The sequence below is a fragment of the Haliaeetus albicilla genome, chromosome 14, assembly GCF_947461875.1.
Source record: "Haliaeetus albicilla chromosome 14, bHalAlb1.1, whole genome shotgun sequence".
NCBI lineage: Eukaryota > Metazoa > Chordata > Aves > Accipitriformes > Accipitridae > Haliaeetus > Haliaeetus albicilla.
Genome location: NC_091496.1, coordinates 2,805,742 through 2,818,654, shown reverse-complemented (window position 1 = coordinate 2,818,654; position 12,913 = coordinate 2,805,742). Strand labels below are relative to the sequence as shown.

At 36.5% G+C, this 12,913-nt stretch overlaps 1 protein-coding gene across 2 annotated transcripts in view; it reads right to left on the bottom strand.

Moving 5' to 3' along the window:
- The window catches only part of CHCHD3 (coiled-coil-helix-coiled-coil-helix domain containing 3), a 155,240-nt gene that overhangs the window by 93,645 nt on the left and 48,682 nt on the right, over positions 1-12,913 (bottom strand). For both annotated transcript variants that reach the window (XM_069801535.1, XM_069801536.1), the window contains exon 4: positions 9,431-9,575. In XM_069801535.1, the coding sequence (XP_069657636.1) occupies positions 9,431-9,575 (145 nt within the window). The remainder of the gene's footprint in view (positions 1-9,430; positions 9,576-12,913) is intronic.

Here is a 12,913-nt window from a genome sequence, read left to right as displayed (position 1 = left end):
GCACTCAATTAAAAAAAAAAAAAAAAAAAGAGGGTGGGAGTGGGGAGGTGAGCTTTTGTCCTTATAGTCAAGAAGATAATTTTCCAGATGGGAAAGAGATGTAAAATCGGGTGGCAATAGGACTCCCAAATGCAAAAGAGCTTCAAGTAGTAGATCAAGAACACCAAGTCAGCTCCTCCTAAATGAGGCAATGTAAATGTAAATAACTATTTACCTACCAGTGTCTCACCCTTAGTTACCCTCAAGTTTAAAACCCAATGTTGAGCGTAGTTGTGAATATAAAAGTTGGTGGGACATAGTCTATTCATCTCCTTAGTTACCAGGAAATTCAACGTTTCTTCCTCTCTTTCTCCTCCCTCCACTCCTCCCATTCCCAAGAAATACTGTCACCACAAAACTGCCTGGACAACAGAGAGACAACATGTCTCCCAGAACAAAGACATTTTCCATTATTCCAGGATTTCCGAGATGTGAGAAGCACACATCCCACTCGCTCTTAAACAGGCTCTGTCAACAAAACTCAGCATCCAGATTCTCAACTGCTCTCAATAAAAGGGGAAGTATACAAAATTAAGGGGAGTTATACAAAAACAAAAGGGATGTCTACAAAATAAAACTATCAAATTAAGCCATAAGGAGCATTACATGTACCACTTTGTCATCTTACTGCTACTCACAACAAATCCTCTTTTTTTTTTTTTCAGCTCGATACTTTAAAAGGAAGGGCCCTTGCCTCGGAGCTTGTGTGCAACTGAATAGGCAGCATCTTGTTTACAACAAATACTACAACAGTACACACAGTGAATATCATAAAACAGTAACATCAAGACCACTAATCAATGTAGTGACTTTTTAGTAAATAATGACTTTTTTTATATATAGGTGCCTAGATCATTTCCAAACTGTCTTCATTCAATGAATCAAGTCCCGTTCCTTCAGCTGGTGTTCCTCAAGTAAATACCCACGTTACACAGTGAAGAGTCCCCAGAGAAGTTACAGATATCATGAAATAAGGATTTTCATTAATTATTCAAGTGGTCATTAGTAAAACAAATAGCTCTTAATTTCCATCCCCTCTGTCCCCCAAAAAACCTTTCTTCTTGTAAGTCTTCTAATTCAACCCAAAGGAAGATAACTAGAGTATTCTAAAGGAGAGACAAGGGAATGTTTACCTAACCAAAATTAACCTAACCTGAGAGTAAACAAGTATTAAATGAAAGTCAGAATGAGAGTCTCAAGACCCAGCAAATTGTTTTGTTGACATGGAGGAGACTGTATTATGTTTCAAAACTTCTGTCAAATGAACATGTTTTAATCCATTGCATGTATTTGTACCATGTCATGTACAAGGACAAGTCTTGACAACTCTTTGATTTGGCTTTTGTTGCCATACAACTGGCAGGGCGTACATGCTCCGAAGGCCCAGAAATAATCAAAAGGAGTCTGGATAGGAATATTTATATACAAGCATTGTGCTCAAAGCTTCAAGAGAACATTATTTAAAACATTCTTTTCATGATATCTTGAGGGCAGAAATGGGACTTCTCTCTGGAAGAAGGGAAAGGTATACATAAAAAGGATTAATTTGCTTACTTTTTTGCCCATGCATGACAAGGAATGATGATATTCATTTGAAAAGATAGCATGGCAATTTTGTTAGCCATTCAATAAAAAGGGAGTAGCAAGAACAAATTGGTTAATGAATGAGGGAGGAGAGAGAAGAGTATTATGGAGTGAATCTATAAAAATGAACTCAATTTGAATTCAACCAAAAGAACAAATTGATGGAGCAGCAGGCTTTGTAAAGCACTAGATCTTCATCTGGATGCTGAGATAACACAGTGATTAATTTTGCTTCTGTCAAATATCTTGGGTTTTGCTATATAAGAATTAAAAAAATTGCACACTTTTAAATGCTGTTTGACTATCAAAACACATTCCTCTCACCATTCAAAAAGAAATTTTAAAAGAATAAATGCTCACTGTATGTACCTTACTTGCCTTCAAAATTGTCTATTTTTACTGTTTTTCCTATCTGTCAAACTTTGACATAGAGAAAAAAACAATTAAGCATTACATGTTAAAATTTGTAAAAGACCCAAATGCCTATAACATGTTGCCAAATGAAAAACTGAAGGAAGGAGAAAATAATTTGTATATTTCCATTGAAACAAGTATTTTAAATGTCAGAATGGACATTGTAAAGGGACAGAACAGAGATACAGGTAAGCAACTTCTTACTGTAGTTCACAGGCACTTAATGGCAGTTTCAGAGATGAAATAAAACATTTGCTTAACAGTTCACATGATGGAGTTCGTACTGGGATTACAACCTAGAGCACAAAGAGTGCTATCACCCGCAGGTTATTTTAAATTATTTTTACTTTTTAACTATATCAAGGGCAGGGCGGGGAGGGGAAATTGTTCACTCTTATTAATAATTTGAGACATGCAAATGGGTCTTTACCATTTCTTCAAGGCACATATATTTGTCCAGATAAGAAAACCATTCATGATTTGCAAATATCTGGTAGGAAGCACCATTTCTTGCATTGCTGGAAAGAAACCACCATTATTGATCTCTATTTGCATAGCAACAGCTTCTTTTTCATACGGTGGAGTTTCACATCATCTATTTAACATCCCAGAAAAGACAGAAAGCTAGATTCCTATCCCGAAACACCCTACCGCTGCAGTAGAAATGCCGGAAAGAGAGCAAGAGAGAGTCAGTGAGAGAAGAAATGTGTGCCAGGAGAGACATAAGCCACATCCATGATATTATGTTTATTCAAATGAAGATGAGCACGTACAGTGCAATAGAGTTTAATATTTTCAAAATGTAAATGACTTCTTCATTGTATCCCGCTTCCTTCTCTAAAAAGCAACCAAACCCCTCTCCTCCAAAACAAAACCAAACAAAAAAAAGATAGATCACATCCTCAATATTCAGAAATAACTTCTTCCTCCATTCTTGTCTTTTATGCAGTCTTCTACAACAGGAACAACCAAACCCAGATTACTTCTGCCCCTATGACAAGAGTACTAATGCAAAAAGACTATTTCCTGCAACAAAACTGCTATTTCTAAACCATAAGAACAGCAGCACAAGGCAAAAAAGAACTACGTACATAAACCTAAACAAAATTTTATGAGTAAATCTCCAAAAATCTCTACTTCCAAAGAGATTTCAAGAAAAATCTCTACTTTTGAAATTATAAAACTGAAGAACAAGAGATAAAACAACTGTCACTAAATTTAATTTTGTACCATGTGGTTTCCAAAGCTTAAGTCTAATTTTCAAATATGAGCCTTTAATACTTTTACTATTATAAATTGTGAATTATAGTCACCAATCATACTGTACTTTTCAGAAACAGCTTGGCCCTCCCTACAGTAAGCAATCGTGTTTTGCCTCAGGCTATGTAGTTTACCTCAAATTATTTCAGAATCATCTAAAAAGATTCATTTTTCTATTAAAATGATGAATGAGCTAAATGAGGTATGTAATAAATACTGCAGGTTTGTAAACAGACTTCTTTTCTCTTGAGAACTAATGCCTTAACTCATTTAGTAATTCTTCCCCCTGGTATTTTCTAGTGAAGTCATCCTTAAAATATGGTTAGCACAGGACTGTTCAGAAAGAGCAAGAAGGGTCAGAATATAATATGCATATGGAAAATAGGGGACCTCCTCTTGACAAAGCTAATGAATTGAGGACAAGAAAAATAAATGCAACACTAAAGCAAAGGTCACTGCATAGCACACGTACGTAGTGACTAGGACCAGCCACCCAAGGATGATAGGGAAAACATCTAAACAGCTCAGACACAGAAGAGTGAAACACTCTATTTTAACAATACGTATTCAATTATGACAATAGGTCAAATTCAATCCTAACATAACTCAACACGCTTCAGCTCTAATATATCGAGGAATGTATTTTGTCTATTGATTTCAGTGCTCAGCAAAGTAAAAGAAGAATTATACATCTCAAATACGATTGTGCTAGGAAAAAATACCCAATAATCTGATTACCACATTCACCTAAGGTGCAAAAAGTGCTCTTTAATATAAGGATACTTCTACAAAATTGATTTTTTTTAACATAGAATTTATTAATAGACCTTCTTGTGTAGAAGATCATTTACAAAACAAAAAAAATACCTCAGCAACAATAGAATTCATTCTCTAACAGGTACTTCAATGAAAGCCTGGAACAATACATAGGGAAATATATATAATTGTATTAGTATGGATACAGATTTCTAATGATAGCAATAATCAAATTTTAATGTTACGGTTACAGCAAATGAACAGAACAGTATTTCTGTGCCTCTTCAAAGGGAAATGAGACTTTAATGTCATTGGCAGCTCAATAAAACCATTTTCTAACATACAGGGTCTTAATGACAGCCTGTTTCAGTCCAGACAGTGAACCAAATATGTTAACGGTAAACTCCAGGTCATTATAAGGAGATGGAAATACAACAGGTCCTCGGCACTTTGGATAACTATTGATTTTTTTACTCCATATTCTCTACGTCTCACCCTGACTCACATAATGACTCAAGTGATAGAACGTCAATAAGCTATTTATGGCAAAGCTACCACATTTCAAGCCACTCAACAAGACTATGCCCAGCTCAATTATCCACAATTTTTAGATGTGCAGCAAAGATCTCCAATAATAAATACTGGAAAGGAGGGTAGGTCTGCTGCCTATGTGAGTAAAACACAATACAAGTATTCTTGGAGCAGTCAGAAGTATGGGGCCTTCAACTGTACCCGTCTTTGCTAAAGAGGACCATACCACTACCAAAATTCTTTATGGTTAGACTGAAGTAAAAGACTTCATTTATTATGAAGTACTCCTTCAAGAAGGATGGGTAGAAAAAATACCATATACATGCTAAGGGTATGGAAGAAAGAAATATTTATTATTGGTTGCACTGCCACAGGCAGTTCTCAAGCATGACTTCAAGCACACAGTGTACTTTGTCCTTTGGTGAAAACACTCAGGGATACTTTGCAAAAATCATGTCTCAAAACTGACTGTAAGTAAAGCTAAAAGTACAAAACCACTCTCTTTGGTGGCAAGGGCAGTTCAAGAACTTTTCATTTTCTTCCCCCAACAACTTGCCCTCCATGTACATTTTGCTATGTCCTCACTTCAGCTATTTTTGTAGTCAAGCTATAAAGCAGATTGTGGGCATGCCTGCATTTGAAAAAGGTCTCCAGGACAGATTGTATTGTATTTGCTTCAGTCCACCACACCTGCACTGACACAACAGAAAAGGAGGTGAACTGCATTGCAGAGTTGGAAATGGGCAGAAAAAGAGGTAAAGAAATTCTTCATCAGCAAAGCATCCCTTACACCGATGTACATCTGTCCCTTCAAAATAAGCTAGTTCATTTCATTTGCCAGACAGGAGGGAAAAAAAATTAAAAAAGGAAAAAGACAAACCAAGGACAATGAACTTCGCCTAAGTCAGCTCGTTTCAGCACCAAATATCAGCCCCACTGCAATGGAGACAGCAAGATCACATGGCCAGAGATGGGTGAGAAGCCAGAGGAGATGCAAGACCTCACCAGCTCTTCAGCACGCCGAGTCTCCCTGGCATCGCTTTTTAAAGTCCATACCCAAATGCTGTGGGATAAGGAAAGTTAGGCTACGTCTGAAATACTCCTCAAAGTCAGCGACATCTGAAGGCATTACTAAAGGAATCAACAGCAGATGGATTTATTTCTGCTGAATTAAGCATCAACAGTTCAACAAATCCTCACACTGACTCCACAAGGGATTTCTAGGGCTTTGGTCAGGGTCTGGAAATTCCACTCTATATTGTAATTTCTACCTTGGTTGGTAAAAACATCAGAATTACTAGTTTGTAAACCTCTGGATCTTCCCCAAAATTGTTTTTGAAGCAGCTGACATCCCATCAGCCACTTTCCAGTCCACTTGTACTGAGCGAGCTTCCTCTAACAGCTTACACAGCACATAAGTAGTTCAGCTATCATTAGCTCATCTATCATCTCCGAGTTTCTTTCAGAGCTTTTATGAATACCACCCAGGCTTGAAGAGCTGTTATTGGTAAAAGTGTCCATTTCCCTTAATGTTTTCTACTGAAACCTCAGATCTGAGACCTTGTTTGAGGAGACCTCTGCAAAGAAAACTTTTGGCATGGGAACTTTCAAAAGTTCCTCCACTCTGAAGAGACACGTGAAAAAATTAATGCAGGGTATTTTGCTGCTACGGCCTCATCTCTTCTGCGTGCTGCTCGTACTTCCCCGATCTGCTCCTGGGTCTACAGGCTTTGGTAGATCCTCGTTCCACGGTGAGCAGGTATGAGTGTGCCTACACGCGCACATGTGTGTGTGAGCTTTTATATCTTTTGTTAATTGTTTTTTAAAATCCCTTTTGTCATACTTTATGGTTTGGGTGAAACGGTAGGTTTTTTAACATTTAGCCTAACAAGTGTCACAATCCTCATTCTGCTCACTTAAAAATTATTTCAGATTTTTTTTAAGGATGCCCTCCTTCTTTACCTTACCTTGCTGCCCAAGCTCTGCTGACTTCTTTTAGGGTTTGTTTTGGTTTGGTTTTTCTGAGAAGTACAATACTTTCATTTAAAGAGACGAATGATGTCTTTCTGTAGTTCTTGTCACCTGTAAAGCTTTTACTCATTTAGCTGTTCAGTTTAGCTTCATTTTATCCATCTTATTCATTTGTACGAGGAGTTAATGCCAACTTTTGGGGTGTTAACACTTAAAAATTTCTTGTTTCTGAAACTATAAGCAGCAGCTGGTGTTAAAATTGTTTAAGAATGGGAAACATCACTTCAATCTAACAATTTTATGTCTATTTCTTAAAACTGAATTAGCAGCCTTTACAAAGAAAAAATAAAATTCTTTCTTTCGAACTGCAATTTCTTTTCCTGTGCATTATTTAAACAATTTAACAGCAGCAAAGGAATTAATTCTGTAGATAATGCTACTGACATTTCAGAAACACTCTTTTTTCTCCAAAAAGAATCTGACAGATCAAATCCAGGCTACATAAAATACAAACCTACCATAGCAGTTTACTAGAACATGGAATTACTCATTCTACCTGACAAATGGTACACATAGATATATCCCACCGTGTTACAGATTTTATAAATTCAGCTTGGATGCATGAAACAAACAGCTAGCCTAAGCAATGAAGCCAAGGGAATAAAAACTGACCAGTTACAGGAAAATAAACGAGGCAACTAATAGAAGGACTTGCAAGGAAGGTGAGAATTACTCCATGTTTTAATATTTAGACCCATTTCAAGGAAATAAACACACAAAGCTTACTTGCTACTTTGTTATCCTCCAGTACACTTCAAAGAATGAACAAACTATAGTGGAAATGACAAATTTGCAGGAGTAATAGCAAACGTGCACAGCAATTGTCACCAAAGAACCTCAAGACATTTTAAAATTTCACAGATTGAAACAGTAAGATGATCAAAAATTAGATGACTACGCCAGGATACGTAAGACACTAGCAGAGCCTAGATACCTAGCTTCTCTTCTGATGTGCAAAATTTATGCCTTAACATGCCTATGCTTCCACAAAAGCACATTTTTGGTAGTCAGCTCTAAAATGTCATGCAGCAATGCTGTCACCACGGAAAGGCAGCAAGTCATGCTGTCCTCCACACGAAGGGACATCCTGTAGGATTTTAAGGTGTTTCCTTGATTTCATTAGCACCATTTGTATGTTGTTCTTCCAACTCAACATGCAGCGACACCACACACCTTAAAACACCACTCCCCAGGCTGATAAGGTTCAAAATTAGTTAACAGCAATTCTCGATTGCTTCACGTAGGCAGTGGTAACTTAAATATTCTAGAGTACATAAAAATTAACAATAAAATTGACTTAATGGCTAAATAAACCAGTTTGATATCCATAATAAGAAATCTCTCAAGCATTGGGCTGATGAGAAAGGCGTCATGTGCTTCTCAAAAGCACAGTGCTAACTACAGTAGTAAGTGAAAGATGCAAACCCCCTGGTAATTATGCAAATAATATTCCCCATTATAAATCTTCAGCTCCTCATTAGGTTGAGGCCACAAAACCCTTATCTCTCCTGCACAATATTAAGAATCCAAGGGTTTAAGGCATAAGACTAAAGCTGTACCTTGCTCATAATTCCTCTCTATTTTCCTTTGTTCCCATATTTTGAAATGACAAAATATTAAACATTTGTTTACCATATTGTAATTATTCTTCAGCAATAATATTACCATAGAGGTGAAAAAGCATTGGGAAACGTCTGCAAAAGACACTAATACTCAGGTGTACTTAGGTGAAATTTGCTTGGTTTTAAATTGTGATTTGGAAAAATAACATGGGCAATAGATTTTTACTTACACAGCATAGATAAAGCTATTGCTTATTGAAGTGATCGGTTTACTATGTTACCAACCAATAAACCTTAGAAAGCTTTGATTTTATTTCACATACAGTGGGCCAAACAGATATTTATATAGTTGCTGACATAAGTGATCCCATTTATTTTCATAGGAATGCTCACATAAGTATTTTAAACTTTTTTTCTTGAAAATACCAGCCTGTTTACTATTTATAATCAATTCAAAAAAAAAAAAAAAAGAAGGCATAGTCATACCTCAGATAACAATGATCACTGTTACAAAGAAGGGTCAATACAGACTCAATATAGCAAGCAACTGCTATATACAAGAACTTATAAATCTGCCAGACATCTGAAATGGACTGAAATATATAGTGTCAGTTTTCAGAGGAAAACAGCCAGCCATATTTTACAACTTGCCTGTCAGGAAGTTTTTACACGTCAGCTCTAATGAAATATGATTGTTTGATACGGAATTTTTCACTAAGCTGATTCCAAGGTTTGAGACAATCATCAAAAGTTAGACTTGTTGTTGTTGTTTTCTAATACATAAGAAACTTCAAAAATATTACTTTTTTATTCTTATTATTAGACAGATTTCTAGCCCAGAAATATTATGGACTCCCTTTAAATATGGAGTAATTAATTTCTAGAAAAGTTCTCTTGTATTCTGTAACTTCTTAACATAGAATAACCAAATTTAGTAAATAGACCTAGACTATCATATTACTTTTCCACCCTCTGAAAAAAAGACATTTAATATTATCCACACACACAAGGTGACATATTATATTTGCAGCCTTCAGAAAGGTTAGGCTCTTTCCAATCAGCTATTCTTAAGACAGGGATATTTGACAAAAAAAAAAAAAAAAAAAAAAAAATTACACACTATTACCTAGTAATAAAGAAAAAACAAGTAACAAGAAGAGATCTGCTTTCCTCTTCTACCAACAGTTTGAAACAAGTTTGAAGACATGGTTGCTTGAAAAATCAGAGACTTCTATAAAAGTTTCTGAACTTACAAAACGCTGTGCCTTCTGACGCTCCTCTTCTGTCGCAGCTCTCTCTCGAAGAATGGCTCGAGTCAAATGTTCATTTGAAGAAATCCTTTCTCGTTCCAGAAGTTTGCCAAACTCATCACGTACATACATTTGTTCTTGTTTCAATCTACAGAAGGTGGAGGGAAATTTAGATTGAAGGTATATTTTCCAAATGTAGTTTAAAAGGACATAGGCACAGTCGCTTCAAAAGCAATCACTGTAATACATTATTACCAGCTTCTTAAGACACCCAAATACAAATATTTGCTAAAATTTCCAGAAATTTATTTCAGATTGAAGTGTCAAAATCAGAATACACAAAAGCTACAAGACTTAGTATCACTATTCATTAAATCATACAAAACACAAGTAATTCAAGAACTTTATGAAAATATATTTTCAAGTAATCAGAATATGCATGGAGCTCGGCTGGTTGGCTGGTTGGTTTTGTTCTGTTTTTAAGGAACCCTTTTTCCAGGAAAATCCTTCTCCCCACCAGCCAGTGGGCACCCAATTTCCAGCTAAAAGCTCCATTATTTTCTGCAATGGGATAATGCTTTCTTACCTCTGGACACACCATAAACCCAAATACTGCATCTATTTACCAAGCTGCAAAAAGATCGAACAACCATAATAAACCTTTCCCAGTGATTTGAGAGGATGAGATGAAAATAGCTATTGAACTTGTTGCAACAGTTAATAAAGGGAACTCCAGTCCCAGAAAATTCTCAACATTTATGTCACAAACCATAAATATATTTGAAATCTTCACTATAGTAGTTGATATAAGCACACCATATCTAATTTTCATGAAAATACATAGATATAAATTGTTTAGCTAATAAAACTTATCTGTTGCATGTATGTTGTGACACTGAATGCAGAGTCAGCATTAGGGAACTCAGAATAGTAATGGCAGTATCAAACATTGGTTTTCAAATAGATTTTTGAAAGAGTGATGGAGAGGAAGCTTAAGTATTCTCAGTGCATTTATACGTTGTCAAGGGAGCTTCAGAGAACAAATCATAATGAGTACGGTCACTTTGTAAAAGGTAGTAGCATTACAGTACATTAGATTCTTCCCCAGGGAAAATATTTAAGTGAGGTGGGGAGGAAAAAAGACAATTACAAGATCTATTACTTCTGTGCTCAGACACAACCCTCTGAAATGCAGCAACCAACTGGGAATCTTTATAAAAAGTTTATTAAGCAGCATCTTCAATTACTCTAGCAAAAAAGTCAGATTATGCAGACATGGACCAAATTCCATTAAGTGATTTCCCAAGGTCCCCCAAATTATTCCAGCAGCATTGATATAACAAATCCTTCACACAATCAATGGTGCAGTCAAAACACACTGGTTGTCTTTTCGATTGAAGAAATCATGTTTTGTCTAAAAAGAAAAAAAAATGTCAAAATAGAAGTCTCAGCAGCTTTTTCTTGAGACACAGCAGAGAAGGCATTTAGCGTTTCCTGAGACTGAAGTCAGCTCCTTCCTCATCCTTTCTGGATTTTCCTTCCCGCAAGTGGTTTTCCCCTAAAAATATCTCTTCTTTATGCATTCTGTACCTGGCAGAGTAATTAAAGTATATGAAATCAGACAATATCTGAAAAAATCTGCCAGAAATTTCCACATTACAAACTCTCCAAAATTAAAAAACAAACACTTAAACATTTACATCTAATTCTTGGCAAATTATTCCCACATCTGACATGACCTCAGTTAGTCTTCTCAAGCCTTTTCCTTGCCCCTGGAATTATGAACCTGCGCGAGATCTCCTCTCTACCTCTCTTGCAAGAAGAAGAAAGTCAGTTTTCCTAACACTTAAAAATAATGGGCTCCTAATGTCAAGAGAAACCCTTTGATGGCTTAACCTGACTGCTGTTACATTCAGCTTCCCTGCTAAGTACGCTACAGAGGGGCAGTATGTTCTTTTCTACTTTTGCCAAAAATCCGCGTGTCCTTTGCTGTAAACTTGCTACAAGACGACAACCCAGAATCTCACCTACGTTTGCGAGTCATCTGACTCCTCACCCTACAGCGAGCCATTAAAAAGCTTTTCATCAGAAGCTCTGACATCCCCCAGAATTAGCAGACAATAACACAGCTGTGGTACAGCCACACCAGTGACAGAAAGGATGGCTATATAATGCTGGTTTCCCATAAGCAGAGAACTCAGGGTAAGACTTGCTATTTCACCTTAACCAGCCCATTTAAAATTAGTCCAGGTATCAACCCAGCTATTCCAGTTTTAAGTATCTTGGCCATGAACAGTTGTATCCTACCACAGCAAGAGAAGAAAGGATGGGGATAGACACCCAAAACTGGCACCTATAAAATCCCTACCAAATTTGTATAACCTTACACATGATCCTGTAAGTTACTGGTTTCAAAGTACACCATGTGATGAAAATCCCAGTAAAAGGATTCTGTGCCATCCTTTGTGGGCAATCACATCTCACTGTCATTGCCAAACCGATCCCCCAAGGAACTTCCATCACAACGGAGTAACTGATAGGAGTGCAGGGAAAGTCCCTCACTTCCAACTCCCACCTTTATTAATAATGCATTATATGGTTTTAAGAAATTACTATCCACCCACTTTCTTTTTCCCCACTCCAGGTGCAAAATGATATTACTAAAAAGTTAAGTGATGTGTTCTTTCCCAACATATGAAGACGAAAAATCAGTATTTCATACTAGCTTGCTCATTGATACCAATACCAATAATGATGTGAAATATTTACATCAAAAATGGAAAGATTTTATCTATGTTGTTCATAACAGTTCATCCAAATTCAGTTTTCTTATTTATATATTAGGTCCTTTTTCCTTAAAGTGGGATTCCTCGATGTCTTCAAAAATGCACTTATAATAGTGTCAGCATAAAAATGCAAACAGAAAACTGTAAGTATTTACCAGGTCATCAGGCAGTTAACAATTTTGCAGCTAAGCAGTAAAGCCTTGCATAAATTGATCAACTTCATCCAAAACAACCACCAAAACAAAACCAAAACACCAAACCCCAAAATCACCACCATCACAACCTCCTTGCAAAAAACCTAAAACAAACCCAAAACCAAAAACCCAAACCTTACCGCTGTCCCTGTTCCACCTGCAAGGCTGTGGCAGAAATTCACCTTCTGGAGATTTAGGAACATTCTTGTAATCTCCAAACTCAATTTATACTTGCCCCATTTAAACACATTCACTTTGGGGACAGAGATTATTTAAAGATAGCAGCCTTGTCTGCTGTTCCATCTTGCACTTTTCATACAAACAAAATCCACTCTTTCAGGCTTTTGTAAGAAATGTTGTTTCCCTGATCAACCCATCAGCTCTTCCCTGCAGCTGTTGCAGAACTACAGGCTCCATTTCCAGAGGATTTCACTTTGGTGATTAACTAATACTTCCCAGTTTGTTTAATCCCCAAAATATTTGTTAGTTTGTTAGCAGAAGTACCC